General features: G+C 43.5%; 1 protein-coding gene across 1 annotated transcript in view; it reads left to right on the forward strand.

Annotated features, from left to right (window-relative positions):
* TRPM1 (transient receptor potential cation channel subfamily M member 1) overlaps positions 1–22,173 on the forward strand; it is a 212,459-nt gene that overhangs the window by 154,756 nt on the left and 35,530 nt on the right. The window contains exons 16-22 of the mRNA XM_065871777.1: positions 5,501–5,674; positions 6,768–6,902; positions 7,652–7,702; positions 10,458–10,598; positions 11,482–11,511; positions 15,642–15,934; positions 18,344–18,572. Coding sequence (XP_065727849.1) covers positions 5,501–5,674; positions 6,768–6,902; positions 7,652–7,702; positions 10,458–10,598; positions 11,482–11,511; positions 15,642–15,934; positions 18,344–18,572 — 1,053 coding nt within the window. The remainder of the gene's footprint in view (positions 1–5,500; positions 5,675–6,767; positions 6,903–7,651; positions 7,703–10,457; positions 10,599–11,481; positions 11,512–15,641; positions 15,935–18,343; positions 18,573–22,173) is intronic.

A 22,173-nucleotide genomic window follows, 5' to 3' on the forward strand; every position in this document is an offset into this window, starting at 1 on the left:
AAGTAATTTCCAGAAAGCATAGAAAATACAGACAGGCAAGATGAAAGAAACAATCACTCATGACTGCCCCCCATAGAAAAATTCAGCAATACCGTATGTGTTTTATAATTTCATTTTTTCACTCTTATGTTGGCATTAAATATTCTCCAACCTCCTTTTTCATGTTGCTTAGTGTTTTTTGCTTTCTATTATCCAGTGGATGCATAAATATGGTTTGAAAAGCAAATAACAGAGCAGAGTGTACCGTGAAAAACAGAACCCTCACACCCCACCTCCCAAAGGCACTCAACTGTCCCCGTGTTCTGTTTTCCTGACGGTGGCCTCGGTTCGTTGACGTAACATGTTTTATCACTTTCTCGATTAATCACGTGTAGATGTGTCTTTCAATTCTCCACTTGGAAAGAGAAGGCAGTAGCTCGCTTGCCCTGCCTGCTTTGCCCCTCCTGTGTTTGATGCCTGTATGTTTAATTCTCTTATTGGTTATCATGATAGCTTTGAACTATCAACTTGCTTCATCAACGTTAGGCTCCCACGTTGTAAAATGAGGAAATTAGTGGCTCTACACATCACCTTCCTTTCCCTACACCGTCAGTGTTCCTACTTGGGTCAACCTCATCTTCTACATGATGGAGATGGTTGATGTTTACACGTCGTTTTGTAATCCTCACTCAGGTCTGTTTATGTCTCACTCTTTAATCATCACATTTTCATAGTGGTCCTTTTTATTTTTATTTTTTTACCTGGATTTTTATTTTTATTTTTTTAACTGGGTATTTGCTTCCAGTTCTTGACTAAGAACAATGAATTATGTTGCTGTGTACATTTATGTGCAGGTCTTATGTGGACGTATGTTTCCATTTCTCTTCAGTCGATAGCTAGGAATGGATTTGCCAGGTAGATGGAAAATGTATGTTTACCTTTTTAAGAAACTGCGTGTCTGTTTTCCAAGGCAGCTGTAGCATTTTACACTCCCACCAGCAGTGTAAGGAGAGTTTCTCTATGTCCTTGCCAATATTTGGTATTGACAGATTTTTTTTTAATTTTAACTATTCTAGTGATATGTAGTAGTATCTCATTATGGTATTTATTTATTTATGATCAGATATATTTTTAACCTCAATAAAGGAGGGACAAGTTTCAAATAAACTTCTAATATAATTCTCCTTTAAGACATGCATAATTTTTCTTTTTTAAAAAATTGAAGTATAGTTGATTTACAATGTGTTAGTTTCAGGTGTACAGCACATGTATAATTCAGTTATTATGTATATAATCATTTTCAGATTCTTATCCATTAAAGCTTATTATAAGATATTGAATCTCGTTCCCTGTGCTATACAGTAGGTCCTCCTTGCTTATATTTTTTAATTGAGATATAATTGACGTATGGTGTATTAGTTTCAGGTGTACAAAGTAAAGATTCGATATTTGTATAAATTATGAAATGATCATTACAATAAGTCTAGTGAACATCCATCACCACACACAGTTACAGTGTTTTCTCTTGTAATAAGAACTTTTAAGATCTACTCTCTTAGCACCTTTCAAATACACAATACAGTATTATTAGCTGTAGTCACCGTGCTGTACATTACATCCCAAGACATTTATTGTATAACTGGATGTTTGTATCTTTTCACCATCTTCATCCACTTCACCCACCCCCACCCTGCATACTAGGTCTTTATGTTGATTCTAAAAATGGAGAAACCAGAAGACTTTACTGTGATTCTGTACAGATTGTTCACTGCTGAACCTAACATTATGGCTGAACTCAAAGAGAAAGAAAGGTAGCCCTGGGTCAATCACCTGGGCCACACAAAGGAAAATACAACAAGCATCAAGGTTTCTACAGTCCATCCATTGTTTAAAATTATGGGACCTTTGAGTTTCCTTCGTATTTGGACCATGACTTATTTGAATAGCTAGATGTTTGCTTTCCCTTGCATTTCCAAATTGATTCTCTTTTTTCTTCATAGCATATGCCTCACATCATTAAGACGATCTATTCTTTTAATTATTACTGTCCACTGAGTGCAATTCCCTTTCTTCTTGTAGAATCTTTCAAAGCCTCGTGTTTCTCTGGATGCTCTCAAAGTTTGCTGTGCAGCTGACCACATCAGACACCCCTGCAGTGTGTTGTCAGACAGGCTCATTTCTTCCCGCATTCCATGTCTTCCTCCCTCTCAGATTTCTTTTTCATTTCGCTGCAGTAGATCTTCAAGTAATTTTTTTCATGAACATGTGTGGGAAGATAACCATTCTCTGTCTTTACACGTCTGAAAACACTCTGCCACACACCAGGCTCATGGTTGCCATGTGATCCTCCTCCAATTAAGATGAACCACTGTCTTCTCTCAGATGTAGTTTGAGGTCTGCTCTTTATCTTCAGTGTTTAGAAATTTCACAAGGACATATGTTCTATTTCAAACAAATGAGAATGAAATGTACAGAGACAGCAAACTCAAGGACTCATATGGCCACTCATGTGCCATTCATTCTGCTTGGCTGTCAGAGGCCCCTTTATGGTAAAGACCAAGTCTTTCCCCAGCTCTGTGAAATTTTCTTCTACCGCTTCTTTGAGTATTTCAGCCTTCATTTTCTCTCTTTCTCTTCCTCTGGAATTCCTATAAGTTAAGCAAATGTTGGTCCCCTTGGGCTGATCCTCCATTTTATCATTTCTGTCTCTCTATCATTTTGCTGTAGGTTTTTGGAAATCGCAATATTTTCCTTAGCATTTTTTGTGCTATTTTTTTAAATGTAGGCAATCCTATTTTTTTTTTTTTTTTTTTTTTTTTTGCGGTATGCAGGCCTCTCACTGTTGTGGCCTCTCCCCTTGCGGAGCACAGGCTCCGGACACGCAGGCTCAGCAGCCATGGCTCACGGGCCCAGCCGCTCCGCGGCATGTGGGATCTTCCCAGACCAGAGCACGAACCCGTGTCCCCTGCATCGGCAGGTGGACTCTCAACCACTGCGCCACCAGGGAAGCCCAGGCAATCCTATTTTTGATGTCTGAGAAAGCTTTCTTGTTTTCTGATGGTTCCATTTTCATGTCAGCCTGTTTTCATCTCATGAATGCAATATCTGAGGATACAAATTGTATTTTTTTTAAGTCCTCTCCTGTTCCCTGAATTATCTCTATTTTCTCCCTGGTCAGCTGTTCCCATTGTTCATTTTGTCCTTTTCTGTTGCAGATCCTGGCTTGCCTATCCCCATTTCAGAGTGAGGAATGGGACTGAATAATTAGTATAAGGAGCCTATTTTACAAATAGGTTTTTCTCCTCACTAGGTGGACTGACCAAGAGTTCCCCATTTAGGAGGGGGTTGTCTACTGAACAGCTTTTCTTTGCCCTCTGCAGATTGGAGCAGGCTGGTGTGGCGCTGGACCTCCCTATGCAGACCCTGCCTTTTTTTTTTTTAACATCTTTATTAGAGTATAATTGTTTTACAATGGTGTGTTACCTTCTGCTTTATAACAAAGTAAATCAGCTATACGTATACATATATCCCCATATCGCCTCCCTCTTGTGTCTCCCTCCCACCCTCCCTATCCCACCCCTCTAAGTGGTCACAAAGCACCGAGCTGATCTCCCTGTACTATGCAGCTGCTTCCCACTAGCTATCTATTTTACATTTGGTAGTGTATATATGTCCATGCCACTCTCACTTTGTCCCAGCTTACCCTTCCCCCTCCCCATGTCCTCAAGTCCATTCTCTACATCTGCATCTTTATTCCTGTCCTGCCCCTAGGTTCTTCATAATCTTTTTTTCTTTTTTTATAGATTCCATATATATGGTTAGCATATGGTATTTGTTTTTCTCTTTCTGACTTACTTCACTCTCTGTATGACAGACTCTAGGTCCATCCACTTCACTACAAATAACTCAATTTTGTTTCTTTTTATGGCTGAGTAATACTCCATTGTATATATGTGCCACGTCTTCTTTATCCATTCATCTGTCGATGGACACTTAGGTTGCTTCCATGTCCTGGCTATTGTAAATAGAGCTGCAGTGAACATTGGGGTACATGACTCTTTTTGAATTACGGTTTTCTCAGGGTATATGCCCAGTAGTGGGATTGCTGGGTCATATGGTAGTTCTATTTTTAGTTTTTTAAGGAACCTCCATACTGTTCTCCAAATTGGCTGTATCAATTTACATTCCCACCAACAGTGCAAGACCCGCCCAGGACATTCTTCCAGGTTCTGCCTGGGGTGAAGCCCAGGAGTAGAGTTGCTCTGCATCCACCCACTGGGGAGGGGGCGTGACATACGAGAGAGGATGGGTGGTCTCCTGCTCTGTAGACAGTCCTTTACTAATCACCATGCTTTCTACCCACCATTAACTCTCCCTCTTTGGAAATCTGGTCCCACCTCCACTATTACCCCCACATTACTCATCCTGGGCTTCAGCTGCCTCACCACAGCTTTAACTACCCAACAGCATTTCCAGAAACATCTTAATGGCTCTGGTTTGCCTCTTCTCCCTGAAATGAATTTTTCTTTTCCATAGTCCTCTGTTTCCTGCTGTCATTTCCATGGGAAGAGAGGGAAAGCAGGAAACATGAGATCAAGACCACAACCCGGAACCAAAAGTCCTTCTTTGTCTCCCCCACAATCAAGTATACGGTCTCTCAGGTCTTCCTTTAATAGTTGAAGTTCTCCATCAACTATGTGCCTATGACTCTGTAGTCTTTCTAGAATTCTTTTTTTTTTTTTAATTAATTAATTTATTTTTGGCTGCGTTGGGTCTTCACTGCTGCACATGGGCTTTCTCTCGTCGTGGCGAGCGGGGGCTACTCTTCGTTGTGTGGTGCGGGCTTCTCATTGCAGTGGCTTCTCTTTGATGCGGAGCACGGGCTCTAGGCGCACGGGCTTCAGTAGTTGTGGCACCCAGGCTCAGTAGTTGTGTCTCACAGGCTTAGTCGCTCCGTGGCATGTGGGATCTTCCCGGACCAGGGCTCAAACCTGTGTCCCCTGCATTGGCAGGTGGGTTCTTAACCACTGCACCACCAGGGAAGCCCTGACCCCTTCACAATTGTCTTCTCTGGTCTTCATCAGCTGTCACAGACACTTCTCTTTGGCGCCTTTAAACTTACCTCTCAGCACCCTTTCCTTTGGGCAAAAACACGCTCAGTCAAAACTTCAGCCACTTTAAGTACATGAGTGCACTTCGTCAAGCATATAAGTAACAGACGGTCACGAAATCAGGAGCCTCTCCATCAGGCAGCCAGGCCTGCAACAGCTGAGTGTGTGTGCGTGTGTGTGGTCACAAGTATGTGTGCCTGCGTGCGTGTCTGTGCATGGGTGCTCACGTTTGCACAAGTGTGTGTGCATGTGTATCTGTGTGTGCACCAGTATGTGGGTGCATGTGTACTTATGTGTGTGCATGTGTGTGTGAGCGTGTGCATGCAGAGGGGAGGGGCGGTCTGTGCACTTGTCCTGGGACATGGGTCGGCTTTAATCCCTTTCCCAACTCTGCCTGCTGTGGACTGCAGCCCCTGGGAAGCCTGGCCCCCCCAACGGATAGCAAGGTCATGGAGAAGGAGAAGAAGCCACCCACAGCGACCACCAAGGGGGGCAGAGGAAAAGGAAAAGGCAAGAAGAAAGGGAAGGTGAAAGAGGAGGTGGAGGAAGAAACTGACCCCCGAAAGCTCGAGCTGCTGAACTGGGTACGTGGGACATGTCTGCTCCCGCTTCCCAGGCTCCTGGGGACCTTGGAGCCAGTCACCCTCCTCCAGGGAAGGGGGCAGTTCTTGCTGCCTCTGCCACAGCCCCACCCGGGGCCCCGAGCCCAGGAGGCAGTGATGAAGCATTGATGGGACAGTGTCAGTATTTCAAGTGGCTGGCAGGATGTCACAAATGCCAAACAGTCCTGCTTTGGGGGAGAATGAAGTCACTCACAGGGGAGGCCCCGGCCACCTTGCCCACCAGTGCCTTTCTCCGCCTGTAGACATTTGGATGTTTGTTGCTGGAAACACGGGAAACAAATCAATAGTGAACAAATGCAGCTCGAGGACAAAAGATGGAGCCTGTGATAGGGATGCATGGGTAACTGCAGTTGGCTGGGCTGGGAGGCTGAGACACGCACCACCTGTGGTTCTGGCCTTGCTGCTGTCAGGACACAGCAAGACAGGGCGCTGGGCCTCTGCGGTGTCCTGTGAATGGCACCATCGCGGTCACTCACCCTGGTGACCCGCGGCATGCCCACAGCGGGTAGTTCTCAGTCAAGGAAACATTCTCTCCAGCAAAACCTCACGTTACATTGAGCGCTGCAGGTTCCACCATTGTTGAAGGGTAGAGACACAAATGATAACTAATAGTAGATAAAATGTTACAGTCTACCACCTCAGAAAAACATTGTATATGGAGATCCGAGCTTGGAGACTCAAACACTGATTGCAGTTTTATTTTGAATTTCCTTCTCATGTTTACATTACAAGAAAAGCTAATCAACTCTATTTTAATTTTTTTAAAAAACCTGATAACTAGAGAGCAGCACCAGTTTGGCTGTCATTTTGAACATTTTTCACTTTGTATTAAATGTATCCATCTGTGATGCTTTGATAGGACACCTAGGGACAAACTGAGAAGGAAGGAGGGGGCAATGGGGCATGTTTACTCAGGACAAAAGGTAAAGAGAGCCTTGTTCAGGATGCTCTGGGTCTGGGGGCCTGAAGAGGCTTTCCGAGAGCTTCCAGGGTCCCCTGCCCAGTGTCCCTGTCCCTCCTGAGGCACTCACGCCCCTCTCCTGGGCTCACACAGGTGAACGCTCTGGAGCAGGCCATGTTGGACGCGCTGGTCTTAGACCGAGTGGACTTTGTGAAGCTCCTGATTGAAAATGGAGTCAACATGCAGCATTTTCTCACCATCCCGAGGCTGGAAGAGCTTTATAACACCGTGAGTGGTCCAGAAGGAGGGAGGGCGGAGGGGAGCTAGCCCTGGGGATGCAAGAATGCACTTGGAGGAGCGTCCTCATCAGAACACGGCTTCAGCGGGAGGTCCATCATTTAAGGACCACTGCTCTCACCTGACACGCGGGCTTGGCGGATGGTCCCATCTTCACCCACCGCCACCATGCTAGCCAGCACCCCTGTCTGTAGCATTAACTCAGGGGTGGTGCACGAAGACAAGTTTATACAAAGAAAGAGTCCAGCCCCCGGAGTCATTAGCAGAGTGAAAAGATCCCGGGGTGAGCAGTCATTTGTTCCTGGGGACTCCCACGTTTTATGAGGCTTCGGTGAAAAATGGAAAACTGAGTTTGCACAGCAAGGAGCTCCTGATATTAGAATGAAAGCGTTTGGATGAAATCCTCTTGGCTTGTATTATTACCATGTGAATTTTGAGAATGTACATTTCCTTCCCCATTCTAAAATTTTAAGTAGCACAAGTGGTCCTGGGTGGTTGCTTGCTGAAGCTTGATGAACTGTTAAGAAAATATAGTACATCCTAAGATGCTCTTTAAAATAATTCAATAAAAGGTGTTTAACATATTTTTGAACATGTGGGATACTTCTTACCCATGACCAGTCCTAGTCCTGTCTTGTAAAAGACACAGGACTTCATTAATTCTATAAAGTAGAGTTGGATTTTACTCCAAAAGTTGAACAGAAAAACATATTTAATATGGCTGAATGTTTCTCTTTCAGAGACTGGGTCCACCAAACACACTTCATTTGCTGGTGAGGGATGTAAAAAAGGTCAGTCTGCTCTTTCATAGTCCTTTACCTGGTGACGTCTTTCAATGAGACATTTTTTTTTTAACATCTTTATTGGAGTATAATTGCTTTACAATGGTGTGTTAGTTTCTGCTTTATAACAAAGTGAATCAGTTATACATATACATATGTTCCCATATCTCTTCCCTCTTGCGTCTCCCTCCCTCCCACCCTCCCTATCCCACCCCTCTAGGTGGTCACAAAGCACCGAGCTGATCTCCCTGTGCTATGCGGCTGCTTCCCACTAGCTATCTATTTTACATTTGGTAGTTTATATATGTCCATGCCACTCCCTCACTTTGTCACAGCTTACCCTCCCCCCTCCCCGTGTCCTCAAGTCCATTCTCTAGTAGGTCTGACTGTGTCTTAATGAGACATTTTTTAAAGCAATTTTTAAAATTTCCAAATGTGTTGTCATCTTATGGGAGGCATAAGAAGTCATGAATTCCTCTCTCCGTGAAAAGAGTTTACTTTTAAAAAATGTCATCTTCTTTAAATGAAATGTTCATCCCACACACAATGGGCTCGCGCTGAATGACTGTTTGACGGTGGGTTGGCCCCCTCACCAAGGCAGGAGCGCCAGCCAAGGGGTGGGCTCCTCACTGCTGCCCAGAGCCCCCACGCTCCACGTGTTTCAGATCTGCCCCTCGCCCCTTCACGGTGCCTCTTTCCAGAAGTCCCAGCAGGATGGGCCTCATGTCATTCTGTGTGTCCTGTGCAGCAGTTCTTGGTTCTTTCTGTTTCCTCTTTAGTAAGTGATAGATGCTTTCCCCCATCCCCAGCGCTGCTAATGCCTTAGAGTCTGCCTTCTTGTAGGATCCCATCCACTCCCTGTTCTGTCCTGTGCAGTCCCTGGCATGCAGGGTGCAGGGCGTGTACTCATGTTCTGAGCAGAAGGAAGTAACGCAAAGGAGAGAAGAGGGCCTTCAGCCAGAGTCCCAGATAGGCTGGTCAGACCTCATACAAATATCTAATTCTGCTAATGTGAGAACTTGGCTTTTACTATGCACACTCATTGGATCAGAGCAGAATCAGTGGATCTGGAAACCCAGAGAGACCAGTGAGTGCCCTTGTTTCCCACTTACACAGATTTCTTAGATTCAGAAGCACTAACATTCAAAAGCCACAGCTACTCAAGTGTAGACCCAACCACGTCTCTCCTAAGTGGCTTCCATCCTCCTCCTCCCACCCTCCCCAGACACAGGCCGCCCCCACTTAAAAGCCTCCATGTCTCATGAAATTCAAGCTCCTGCTAAGAAACTTGCACCCACTGGGCCTAACACATACCCACCACACGTGTTCTGTCCCAGGGCCGTGCCCGTCTCACATCTGCAGTGCTCTCCCCCGTTGGCCCCTACAGCCCCTGTTCTGCCCACTCCTACCTCCACAGGAAGCCCTTTCTCACCCTCCCACCTGGCCACCCGGCCACCCTAGCAGAGTGGGGGCCTGAACATGCTGCTGCATCGGGACTGCGGGTGGCTTGGCCCTTTTCCCCCAAAACAGCAAGCTCCCCAAGGCAGGGCTGTACCTCCTTATCCCCTCATATGGAATCCCCGACTTGGTCAAGGATCACGGTAGGGGCTGAACGGACTTGCGATGGCTGAGTGAAGGATTCAGCCCTCATGTACAGGGAGGACATTTGGAAGGTGTAGCCTCCATGGGACAGACCCCAGGTTTCTACCATCATTTCAGCCATAGGAAATTAACCAAGCAGGAAACAGCGCATAGCAAAACATCCTCATAATGGACCAGTCAGCTCTGCCTCCTGGATAAGCCAGCTGCCCTCTGGCGTCAATGACCGACTTACAGATGCATGGATGCCCCTCTGCCCTCCTCCCCTCCAGCCACACGCTACCTTTATCTCAACACAGCCTCTTCCGTTCTGCTGCAGGACTCTGCCCCTTCACCGACTCCCGGGCACATCAGAGAGTTTGCAGTGTTTATGTTCTCACTGAGATCTGAGGAGTCCCCCAGAAAGTCACAGGGCACCATGTGAAGATTTCCCTAGAAAGTTCCCGGCCCCAGGGATATTCTCTCCGCCCACGGTCTTCCACAGAGTCCTCCTGCCTGCCACGCTGCTCATTCCCTCCTTCTGCAGAAAATCTGGACGCCAGCCCCCCGAAACTGGATTCTCCCCTGCAAGCAGCTGTCAAAGCACTTTCTCAACAAAATGAATCTGCTCTTTGCAGCAGCTCCACCATCTTTCCTTTACGTATTTTTTCCTTAATCAATATTTTTTTATCAAAGCATAGTTGATTTACAATGTTGTGTTAATTTCTGCTGTACAGCATGATTCAGTTATACATTTATATACATTTTTAATATTCTTTTTTATGGAAGCATAGTTTATAATGTTGGGTTAATTCCTGCTGTACAGCAAAGTGATTCAATTACACATATATACATTCTTTATATATATGTTCTTTTCTTTCCCTTATGTTTAAATGCACATTACAGGCCATTCTGTCCGAGCTCACGGACAAGCCCAGGCCTCTCCCCTCCAGCCTCATGTACTTCTAATTCTTCTCATTGGGAAGTCTAACCCATTTTCTGGAACATGGTTTACCCCCTTATCTCCCACAATCCTGTGGAAACAGACTGAAGATTGTTTAATGCCCCGTTGGTACCACTAACTTTCACGTCGTAGGCAGGAATGACCATGATGCCGAGGTGTTGCCGAAGTCCACGCTGTGGGTCCCTTCTCGCAGGGCCTGAGACACAGCTTCTTTTCTTACAGGGCAACCTTCCACCCGATTACCACATCAGCCTCATAGACATTGGGCTCGTGCTGGAGTACCTCATGGGGGGCGCCTACCGCTGCAACTACACAAGGAAGGGCTTCCGGACCCTTTACAACAACCTGTTTGGACCCAAGAGGGTAGGACTCAGCGAACACGTGGTGTTCTGTGGTTCCCAGAATCACATGTGGTTCCTTGCTAGCCTTTCTAATAACTCAGCCGCTTCAAAGCCGAGCTCATCACCCCATCCCCCAGCAAACCTGCCCGTCCTCTCGCAGTGGCTCTCGGTGGGAGGTCTCAGCATGCCTCCAGACGCCCAGGCTTCACCACGCACCTTCCTCCCTCAGCTCGTGGGGCCGCCCAGCCCAGCACTTGCCCCTGCCCCATCCTTTGTTCGCAATAGCCTTATTCCCAGGCTTCCTTGTCTCTGCCCTCTCCCATCCATCCTACCGCTGAACCCGCCCCAGTTCTCCAAAACGAGGGACCCAACAGTGCACTCCCTGCTCAAAAATTCCCGAGGATCCCCAGCGCCTGACGAAGCACTGTCAAGCTCATGATCACAGCATCTAAGACTCTCCCCAGCCGTCCCCACCCTGTTGTGGGCAACCATGTACCACTGCCAGAATCAAACTCTACTTCTGTGTCTGCGGCATCTTCCCCCATCAAAACCCCACGTGTGCCGCAAGCCCAATTCACGTGTGAGATCTTCCATGAAGACCTCGCCTCGCCCGCGCTCAGAGCTCCATAGCTCTGTGTCTCCTCTGTGGGTGAACTTCTCTGCTTCTACCTGGGATGCGGGTCCCATGTCTGCACATCTCTCTCCTCACCTGACCTGGGCTGACAGAAGCAGAGGTTCCATATTAAAGCGTTTCCTTTCCTTGGGTTTGTCCTTAATTGTTAATGATACCAAGTACTTTTTAATCTATTATTATTGCTACTAAAGATATTACTAATGTACAACCCCCAGTATCATAACATCAGTTATCTGATTCCATTCATTTTTTTTCCCCTTTCATTATGCAGCCTAAAGCTCTCAAACTTCTGGGAATGGAAGTAAGTAGGACTTGTTTCCAATGGCTTTATGATATTGTGGTCAAGTATATGGAGCCCGCTTCGTTTTGTATTTAACATAAAATTGCACAAGTTTGTTTTCCATGAATAAATCCACTACACCACACACCAAAATTTACTTGGATGATTTAGTCAAATTATGTAAAAAAAGATCACAGACATGTTTTAAAAGGTAAAAGCCACCCAATTCATTTTTATCAAAATCAAGAACAAGTCAAGCCACATCCATTATTGTTGGCATCATTAACCCCACTGGTTTTTAAAAGTGTTCTGGGAATTTTACCACATGAAAAAATAAATAAAGGAAGGATACTTTAGAAAGGGGGAAAATTATCATCGGCAAAAAAATTTGGTTTCTAGAAAACCCAGACACATTGACAAAGTTTCCTCATAATAGGACAAAAGTATCCAGAAATAACCTTAACAAGGAAACTCAAGAACAAAGCACTAGGACTTAGCTGGTGGTGCAGTGGTTAAGAATCCTCCTGCCAATGCAGGGGACATGGGTTTGAGCCCTGGTCCAGGAAGATCCCACATGCGGTGGAGCAACTAAGCCACAACTACTGAGCCTGTGCTCTAGAGCCCACAAGCCACAACTACTGAAGCCTGCGCACCTAGAGCCCGTGCTCTGCAACAAGAGAGGCCACCGCAATGATAAGCCTGTGCACCTCAATGAAGACCCAACACAGCCAAAAAAATTAATTAATTAATTTTAAAAAAGCACTAGACATGAAAATATATAAATGAGTGAAAGAAATATCATTACACAGAATATTAAGACTGTCTATTGTAAAGACTCTTCTCAAATTCAAGAGTCAAATAGCATCCCAATTTCTGTATGGATACAGGGTAGGTTTTGATTCTGTGTTCACAGTTGACACCGACCTTCAGCATATCTAGAAGGGTTATGATATGCAGCTTTCCGTAAGTCCATGCTCTCTTAGGTTGGTTGCATCATGTTGGCTTTATCTGTTGGGTGAAGGTTTGGTGGAACTCTCCTGTAAAATAGCCTGGTCCCAGTCCTGTGTTTTAGGGGCATATTTTTCACTGCCTTTATAATAATTTTCATAACATGAGTTCATGGAGCTTTTCTATTTTCTAGAGTCAGCTTTGGTCAATTATATTTTCCTAGCAAACAATTTACTTCTAGACCTGCAAGTACTTTGGTATAAACCTTTACATAGTATTCTAATTTTTTCAATATCTTTAGTTGTGTGCCATTTCTTGTTCCAATTTTTTTATATCTTCTCCCTTTTTTTCTTAACCATACTTGCCTTCAGATTTGATTGGTATTTTTGCTTTATTAAGCAACTTTCTTTTTTCTGTTTTATTAATATCTTTTATTTGTATTCATTCCTTCCATATACTTTATATGGAGTTACTGTATTATTTTTATTGACTCAATTTGAAAGTGAAGTTTGCCCATTTTCTTTTTCAAAAAATTTTTATTTTAATTAATTAGTTTAAAGGAATCAATCTATATTGACAGATTGTCAAGGCACTGGGTTAGATGGGGGAAGATTATTTGGGAGTATATGAGAAAGAGGCCCTTCCCAAGGGACTCCAAACTATACCATATTTATAGTGTTCACGTCATTTTTTTTTTTGTTTTGGCCATGCTATGTGCAATGTGGGATCTTAGTTTCCCAACCAGGGATGGAACCTGTGCCCCCTGAAGTGGGAGCGTGAAGTCTTAACCACTGGACTGCCAGAGAAGTCCCTGCCTATTTTCAATCTTTCCTGTATGCCAATAAATGCATAAAGAGTATAAATTTTTTCTCTGAGCATTGTTTTCATGGTATCCCACAGGTTTGGGTAAGTAGAACTTTCATTGCAATTCATTTCTAAACAGTTTATACTTTCCTCATTAATCCACAAGTTATTTATAAGTGTATTTAAAATTTTCCAGATACAGAATTTTGTTATTGTTGTTATCCTACTCTTGTTGATTTTTAATTTTATTCTTTGAGTGTATACTACATGATTTCTGATATCTGGAATTTGTTGATATAGAAAAATCTCAAAAGAATTAGGGAATAATGCCAGGTGGAATTTTGTTAATGATTCATGTGTGTTAGAAACAAATGTGTACTCCTGGCTTGTTGGGTACAATACGTATACGTCTTTGTCAGATCAAACTTGGTAATGTTATTATTCAATTTGCTTCTATCTGTACTAATTTTTTCAAATTGATTTCTAAGTGAGGGGTGTTTAGAGGTTCTTACTGTGATTGTGGATGGGTCAATTTCTTTTTAACTTCCAGTTCATATCTTTTGTTATTTTATCAGGTTGTTTCTTTTTCTTGTTGCTTTGTGGCTATTCGTGCATTTTAGGGAAATTAATCCCTTGTTGGTTATATTCTTTCTCTAGCAATCTTAAAATTACTTTAACAGAATTTGCATACAACTAGTATTTTAATAATACAATGTGTTATTGAAAGATAGGCTTAAAAGGGTTTCTGTTTTACAGCATTTCATTAGTCCTTAGTGGATTTTTATTTGACTGGATATATTCTTGAAAATAAAGCTATGTTTATTTTTTAATTTCCATAATGTCAATTTTTAACCTATGTAGACCAACCTTCCTAAATGACCGAAACTGTAGTTTTACTGGGACAAATTAGAAAATTTGAACAAAAACACTTTTTAAATTAATTAATTAATTTATTTATTTTTGGCTGTATTGGGTGTTCGTTGCTGGGCACGGGCTTTCTCTAGTTGAGGCGAGCGGGGCCTACTCTTCGTTGCGGTGTGCAGGCTTCTCATTGCAGTGGCTTCTCTTGCTGTGGAGCATGGGCTCTAGGTGCATGGGCTTCAGTAGTTGTGGCACACGGGCTTAGTTGCTCTGTGGCATGTGGGATCTTCCTGGCCCAGGGATTGAACCCGTGTCCCCTGCATTGGCAGGCAGATTCTTAACTAATGTGCCACCAGGAAAGTCCCTGAACGAAAACATTTCAATCTAAGGCAAGATACAATAGTTTCAATTAAAATGTTGGACAACTCATTATAAGGTTATAAAACTTGGGTTATTCATGAACAACATGTGATAGGAATTGGAGAGCCAGTCACCCCCCTCACCCCCACCCTGCCCAGCCATTCCAGCTGTGTGTATGTGGGCAAATTATTCAGACTTTGGGTCACAACTTCCTCATCTGATGGAATGGAAGACATTCACAACCTCTCAGAGTCAGTATAAGAATAAAAGTGGATCATTGACAAGAAAGCTGTTTGCAAAAGAGCAAATACCCATTTCTGTTATTCTACTGGGTACTGAAGCCCTAGCCTGGAATAGTCTGAGCCCCATATATTTCCATGACCCTCCAAAAAGTTCTTTTTTTAGAAATAAAAAGAAGAATCTGCCTGCCAATGCAGGGGACACGGGTTCGAGCCCTGGGCCAGGAAGATCCCACATGCCGTGGAACAACTAAGCCCGGGCACCACAACTACTGAAGCTTGCGGGCCTAGAGCCCCTGCTCCGCAGCAAGAGAAGCCACTACAATGAAAAGCCTGCTCACCGCAACAAAGAGTAGCCCCCGCTCACAGCAACTAGAGAAAGTGTGCAGTAACAAAGACCCAACACAGCCAACAAGAAATTAATTAATTAATTATAATTTTAAAAAACGGAACGCTTGCTTCCTTAAACCATTAGTAGGGAAACAAGACATTTCTCTCCATCCCCTTTTACATTTTTCCTATTAATCTCCGGTTCAGCGGTATCTGGCAAACGAATGTTGGTGCTTGAAGACTCCCCTGAGGAAATAAGCTACAGGCTTTCTCTCTCCCATGGGGTGATTTGGATTGAAGTGTTTTCTTTGTTTTAGTTTTGCGGTATCTCTTCAATTTTTAGAGGCTTCTGGGGAAAAGAAACCCAGGCGTATAAACTCTTCAAACAGTAGTATGCCTTTTCAGCTCATTAGGTCTTCGATGGTTTACTTCTCATAATAAACATGTGCATCTTTTCAAAAGAATTAGTACACTGGTTGGAAACCGCAGAGGTACTTAGAATTCTCTTTATTCCCTTGGAGGGAGAGGTTTCCGTTTTTTCAGTTGTCCTGAAACCCTTTGTTGCACGTTTATGGCAGAACCATGGCAAAGGTGCTTCTCTCCCCTCAGGATGATGAGCCTCCAGCCAAAGGGAAGAAAAAGAAGAAGAAGAAAAAGGAGGAGGAGTTGGACATCGATGTGGATGACCCCGCCGTGAGTCGATTCCAGTACCCCTTCCACGAGCTGATGGTGTGGGCTGTGCTGATGAAACGCCAAAAAATGGCAGTCTTCCTCTGGCAGCGGGGGGAGGAGAGCATGGCGAAGGCTCTGGTGGCCTGCAAGCTCTACAAGTCGATGGCCCACGAGTCCTCCGAGAGCGAGCTGGTGGACGACATCTCCCAGGACCTGGACAACAACTCAAAGTGAGTGTCCAGAGGGAATTTAAGGACCAGGAGACACTATGGTCCTGAGCACTGTCCCTTTGCTGGGAAGGGTGGCAAATGTATCTCTCACTTAAGTACAATTACCTTTAAAGCTTGTTCATCAAGTGCTTTGTCCATTGTGTCAGCATTTTTCCTTCTGTCTCTCTGAGGTGTTTCTGGACTCTCATTGTTTTTGTTGACTGCCTTCTGGTGCAAACTATGGAAACCCAGTTTTAATCATTATATGTTTTTTTGTTGAAATATAGTTGATTTACAATGTTGTGGTAATGTCTGCTGTACAGCAGAGTGACTCAGTTGTACATATACATATATATACATATATATATACACATTTTTAAAATATTCTTTTCCATATGGTTTATCACAGAATATTGAATATAGTTCCCTGTGCTATGCAGTAGGACCTTGTTTATCCATTCTATATATGAAAGCTTACCCCAACTTCCCTCCCCCTTGGCAACCACCGGTCTGTTCTCTATGTCCATGATTCTGTTTCTGGGAAACACAATTTTAGTGCAAAGACAATGAGACCAATTTTCATAAGGAAACAACCTTAGTGAACCTGTGCCCTTGGACTTGACCTTCACAAGTACCTCTGGATTTCCCCCCCCCCTTAGGACGGCTACAGGGAGCTGGAGTTGGGTATTTCCCTCCCTCTAGTTCAGTTAGGCTCTGATAAAACACCAATAGGTTAAGCTCTGGTTAGCCAGTTTCCCCCGAGGGCAGGCCTTGCTATGAAGAACAGAGTGCTCTGGGCATAGTTCAGAATGGACCCTTTCCCCTCTCCCAGATGGCAGCATGAGAGGATTCTTCCCCCATCTTCTCTGTGAGAACTTGGTGGGACTCCTGGAGGTAAAACTCACAAAAATGTGGACACTTCTCTAAGCCTGGGCCACCCGGAGTTATTAACTTGCAGACTTGTCCTCACGGGGCCTCCAGAAACTCATCAATTACAGTTCAGGTTTTCCAACCCGGCGCTGGTTCCCCGGCTTTGTGCTCCATTAAGTTGTGATTCTCAGTATCTGCCTTCTGTCTTTCCAGTTTGGTGGACAGCAATTTGCCCTGTGACCTCAATTCTCTGATGAGTCTAGAAAAGTCGTGGATTTTGAGTTTGTTGAGCTTTTGTACTTTTTATTAGGACAGAGTGGCAACTTCCAAGTCCCTTACGTGTGGAACCAGAAACCAGAAGTCCCCGTGCAACGTTAGCGACATGTGAACTTGAATTGTACACAGGCCCCTCTGCCAACATGTAGTATCTTTGTTTTGTGAAGCACCCTGCTTATCTTTCGGACTGGATTTCTAAAATCACTAGCTGACTTCTAAACATCAGGTGTTCAAGACTCTTACAAGTAGGGAGGCGTTCCCCTCCTCCATCTGTTGGCAACCTGTCCCTCTGCTTCCTAGAGGACCCTCGTGGTGACCCCCTGCAGCCCGTGGGGCCTGAGGCTAGAAGATACTGCAAAGTCTGTGTCTCCATCCCCCACAAGTAATGCCTCCCTTTTTCATCCTTCCACTCAGAACTGGCATCAAATCTTCTATAAAATGGAGAAACCAAAGCAAAGAAAGGTGATCCCTGTAGGACTGTACCTTAATCACATCGATGCCACACAAAAATTTGAAGGAACAAGAAATGTTCATGACTATCATTAAATCCTCGCATCAGGGTCATGTGGAAAGGGAATACATCTTATGTTCACAAATCACCTGTGTCCCCTTCTCCATCCGCCACTTGGTTCCCATCACTCCCCCTCCCCCACCTCCAGCAATTGGTCCTCCCTGCTCTGGTTCCTCATGGCAACTAGACCTTGTCTCCTTCACAGCACTGAGAGTGCTCTTGTAATCCATGTGTCACTGAAGTATTACACTCATACGGGAGAAGGCACGTGTGCAAAACATGCAGCTTGATGACTGTTCACAAACCCAGCACACGACTTTGACCAGCACCCTCAAGAAACAGGACCCTACCTGTGCCACCAGCCCTCCTGGAGGCCTTTTCAGTGTCCACCTCTCCCCTGCACCAAGGATGGCCACTGTTCTGACTTCCAGTCCCACAAGCGCTGTTTTCAAACTCTCATTTGCCATCTTTTCCATCTGCATCCCTGTTCCGTGAATGCCTGAGGGAAGGGACTTTGTCTTTGCTCTGTCCCTGGGGCCTGAGGGACAGACTTGGGATCCACCTAAAGCTCCATCTACAGCAAGAGCAGTCAGCCCCTGACATGGATAAGCACGGCCCCTGGCCCCTGGCCGTCCCCTCTGGGGACATCCCCTGGAGCTCCCAGAGGACAGGGAGTCAAAGACTCTGTGTCCTGTGGCTCCACGACATCCCCGCGGACACAGCTCTCTAATGAAGAGCATGTGACCCCCCTGCTCCCATTTCTGTCTCTGCAGAGACTTTGGCCAGCTTGCTGTGGAGCTCTTGGACCAGTCCTACAAGCATGACGAGCAGATCGCCATGAAACTGCTGACCTACGAGCTGAAAAACTGGAGCAACTCGACCTGCCTCAAACTGGCTGTCGCAGCCAAACATCGGGACTTCATCGCCCACACCTGCAGCCAGATGCTGCTGACTGACATGTGGATGGGAAGGCTGCGGATGAGGAAGAACCCTGGCCTGAAGGTATGCGTGACGTGGTCGGTAAGCACGGTATAGTGACAAGTGCCACCCGTGAGCTCTGACTCCCTGCCTGGCTGAGCTAAGCACTTGCTGTGGTTTATACATCCATGACTCTGAACAACCCCAGGAAGGAGACGCCATGGCAATCCTTGTCTTACAGGAGAACCGGAAGCTTCAAGATTAAGGGATAGGATCTGAGCTGCAAGGCATGGGTCTGGCTCCTGAATCCACGTGGTCTAACGCCAGAGCCTGACCTGCAGCATGAGTTGCTTACAGGCTTGGAGTCCACCCTAGCTAGCCATGCATCCCTGGACCAGCCACCCGCCACTAAAGCAGACACCTGAGCTCTATTTCTATAGATGCCCTTATAACTCTGAAATTGTCTGATATCGTTTTGTTTTACTTTTTAAAAAACTTTTACTGAAATATAGTTGATTTACAAGGTTGTGTTAGTTTCAGGTGTACAGCAAAGTGATTCAGATATATATATATAAATATACATATTCTTTTTTTTACATTCTCTTCCATTATAGGTTATCACAAGATATTGAGTAGAGTTCCCTGTGCTATACAGGAGGTCCTTGTTGGTTATCTATTTTATATATAGTAGTTTGTGCCTGTTAATCCCAAACTCTCAATTTATCCCTCCCCCTCTTCCCCTTTGGTGGCCACAAGTTTGTTTTCTATGTCTGTGAGTCTATTTCTGTTTTGTAAATAAGTTCATTTGTATCCTTTCTTTAGATTCCACATATAAGCGATATCATATGATATTTGTCTCTCTCTGACTTACTTCACTTAGTATGATAATCTCTAGGTCCATCCATGTTGCTGTAAATGGCATTATTTCGTTCCTTTTTTATGGCTGAATAATATTCTATTGTGTATATACACCACATCTTCTTTATCCATTCGTCTGTCAATGGACAGACACTTAGGTTGCTGTCTGATATCATTTTAATTGGCAGTGTTTTCGTTCTGTGGGCTTTATGAGAGAATATGAAGCTATGAAAGTGTTTGAAAAGGATTTAGGGGATAGAAAATTGTACTGAGACCAAATCCCAGCTCTGCTGTTTACTACTGTTAATGACTAGGTTATCTTAAGGAGATATTCTAATCTTCAGATAACCTACTCTGTGATGGCAATATTATACTGAGCTCGTGGGATTGCTATGAGGATAAAGAAAAGACCATATATGTTATCCTGGGCATCAGGGTTCTGACATACAGAAGGCACTTCGTTTCTTAAAAATATGTTGGAAACTGGGGCTTCCCTGGTGGCGCAGTGGTTGAGAGTCTGCCTGCCGATGCACGGGACACGGGTTCGTGCCCCGGTCCGCGAAGATCCCACATGCCACAGAGCAGCTGGGCCTGTGAGCCATGGCCGCTGAGCCTGTGTGTCTCGAGCCTGTGCTCCGCAACGGGAGAGGCCACAACAGTGAGAGGCCCGCGTACCGCAAAGAAAAAAAAAAGTGTTGGAAACAGTTCTCAAAGCTTTCTGAGATGCTTTTCCTGGGTTATAATCCTCAAATTTGGCTTGAATAAAAATTTCCATTTCTTTCTTTAAAAAAATATATAAATGTCATGCCTAATTACCCAGTTATACACAATGCACTAAGCTGATATTATACATAAGTTTGGATATTAATAAATAGTTTTTAGAATATCAAGAATAATGAGAAGATCCTGAAGATTTTTTTTAAAAAAAGAGCAGGTTTCCTACAAAGGGATGAACATCAGGTTGGCATCAAACTTTCCATTAATAATACTGAAACCTAGAAGGCACTGAAACAAGGCCTTCATAGTTCTGAGAGGATTTGGAACCTGAATTTTTTTTTTTTTTTTTTTTTTTACCCAGTCCAGCTATTTTAAACATGAGGATAGGATATCTATTTAAGATAGACAAAGATTCAAGTTATATACTTTCTACTTACTCCTTCAGAAAAAGTACTTCAGCAGGCATTCCACTGAAAGAAGCGTTCAAAATTGCAAGAACACAGGTGATGTGGAATGCAAGAAACAAGCCCCAGTTTTTAAAAATCCCCATATGAAAAAGCAGTTGGATGAAATGAGTGCAAAGAGTCAGTGATATGCAAGAAGAAAGTACACAGAAGAACAGAAATGATTCCAACAAATAGATGCAGTGACTAAGATGCTATAAAGTATCAGGGGTATGGGTTAGGGAAACAAAAAGAGTTCATAATCATTAATGAGAAAATAGAAGCAGAATCAAATACCAGGGAAAACAAAAAATACTGCACACAAAAGTTAAGGCTCGGTTATGATTTAACTTAAAATTTGGTATGATTTTTGAGTGATAGAAGGTAAAAAAGACCATTTGACCTTTGATACCATGATCAGGTTTCTCTAGTAGCACCAGAATTCTACATTAAAATTGCAATCACAGCACGCCATGTGGCTGTACAATTGACAGTATTTTATACGGTAATAAAAATGTAAATGCTTTTTATTGATCGTCAGTTTTTTAGAATAATCCAATAGAGTATTGAAGACCTAAATATAAATCCTAAATATAATACAAAGGTTATCAAGTATGAAACTATGAAAGTAAAGGTACAGCTAAGAAAAGTTGGCTGGTGGGAAGGGGAAGAGAGAGGGGTAAACAGCATAATATCCCCATGTTGTAAAGTGGGGAATCAGAACTGTCAAGAGTTGTTGAAACAAGAGGTGAAGATTCCAGTTTATTGTGTAAAGTTACAAAAGTGACTTCATAGGAACTGAAAGTACTGATGTGGTGGTTAAAAATGGGAGCAGAGGGGGAAGGAGATAAATTAAGATAAAGTCTCATCTAAAATAATAGGATGTCAATAGATATTTAGATGACTAAGATAGTACTTAAATTAACAAAGAAATAGCAACATAAGATATTGCCTATGTTGCTAAAAATATGAAAGTATCCATAACAGCTAAAACCAGAAATAGAAGCAAGTGTCTCAAACTAGAATTCAAAAATTTCTTTTGAAGACAAATGATATGAAACTATATATTTAAAAAAACACTCTGGGAACCTGAGTACATCAACCCAGAATAACCAACATCAAGACACACTTTAATAAACTTATTGGATTTTAATGAAAAAAAGAATTCTTTGAGCTTCTAGGCAAAAAAAAAAAAAAAATCAAGTGACTTCTAAGGGAAAAAAATTCAATTATCATCAGACTTTCAATAGCAACCATTTATGTCAGAAAATAAAAATGGTGTGTATCATATAAAAATATTCCCAGAAAGAAAATTGAGGCAAAGATTTTATATCTAGCGAAAGTGATGGTCAAATATAAAGGGTACACATGACATGTTGCCAACAGGCAAGAACTCAGGGAAATATTGTTCCTATGAGCACTTTCTGAAGAATCTGTTAGAGAAAGAATCTCCAACAACCAAAATAACCAGAGAGGCATCAGCAACAGGGCTGATAGCGTCAGATACATATTTACTTGTAGTGTTAAAACTAAGTGACAGTTAAGTGGGAGAGAAAATAGTATATAACAGCTATATGTTCTGATAATATAGATATAATAGAACCATTTAAATATGAGAGGAGGGACTTCCCTGGTGGCGTAGTGGATAAGAATCCGCCTGCCAACGC

This window comes from Phocoena phocoena, chromosome 2, assembly GCF_963924675.1.
Source record: "Phocoena phocoena chromosome 2, mPhoPho1.1, whole genome shotgun sequence".
NCBI lineage: Eukaryota > Metazoa > Chordata > Mammalia > Artiodactyla > Phocoenidae > Phocoena > Phocoena phocoena.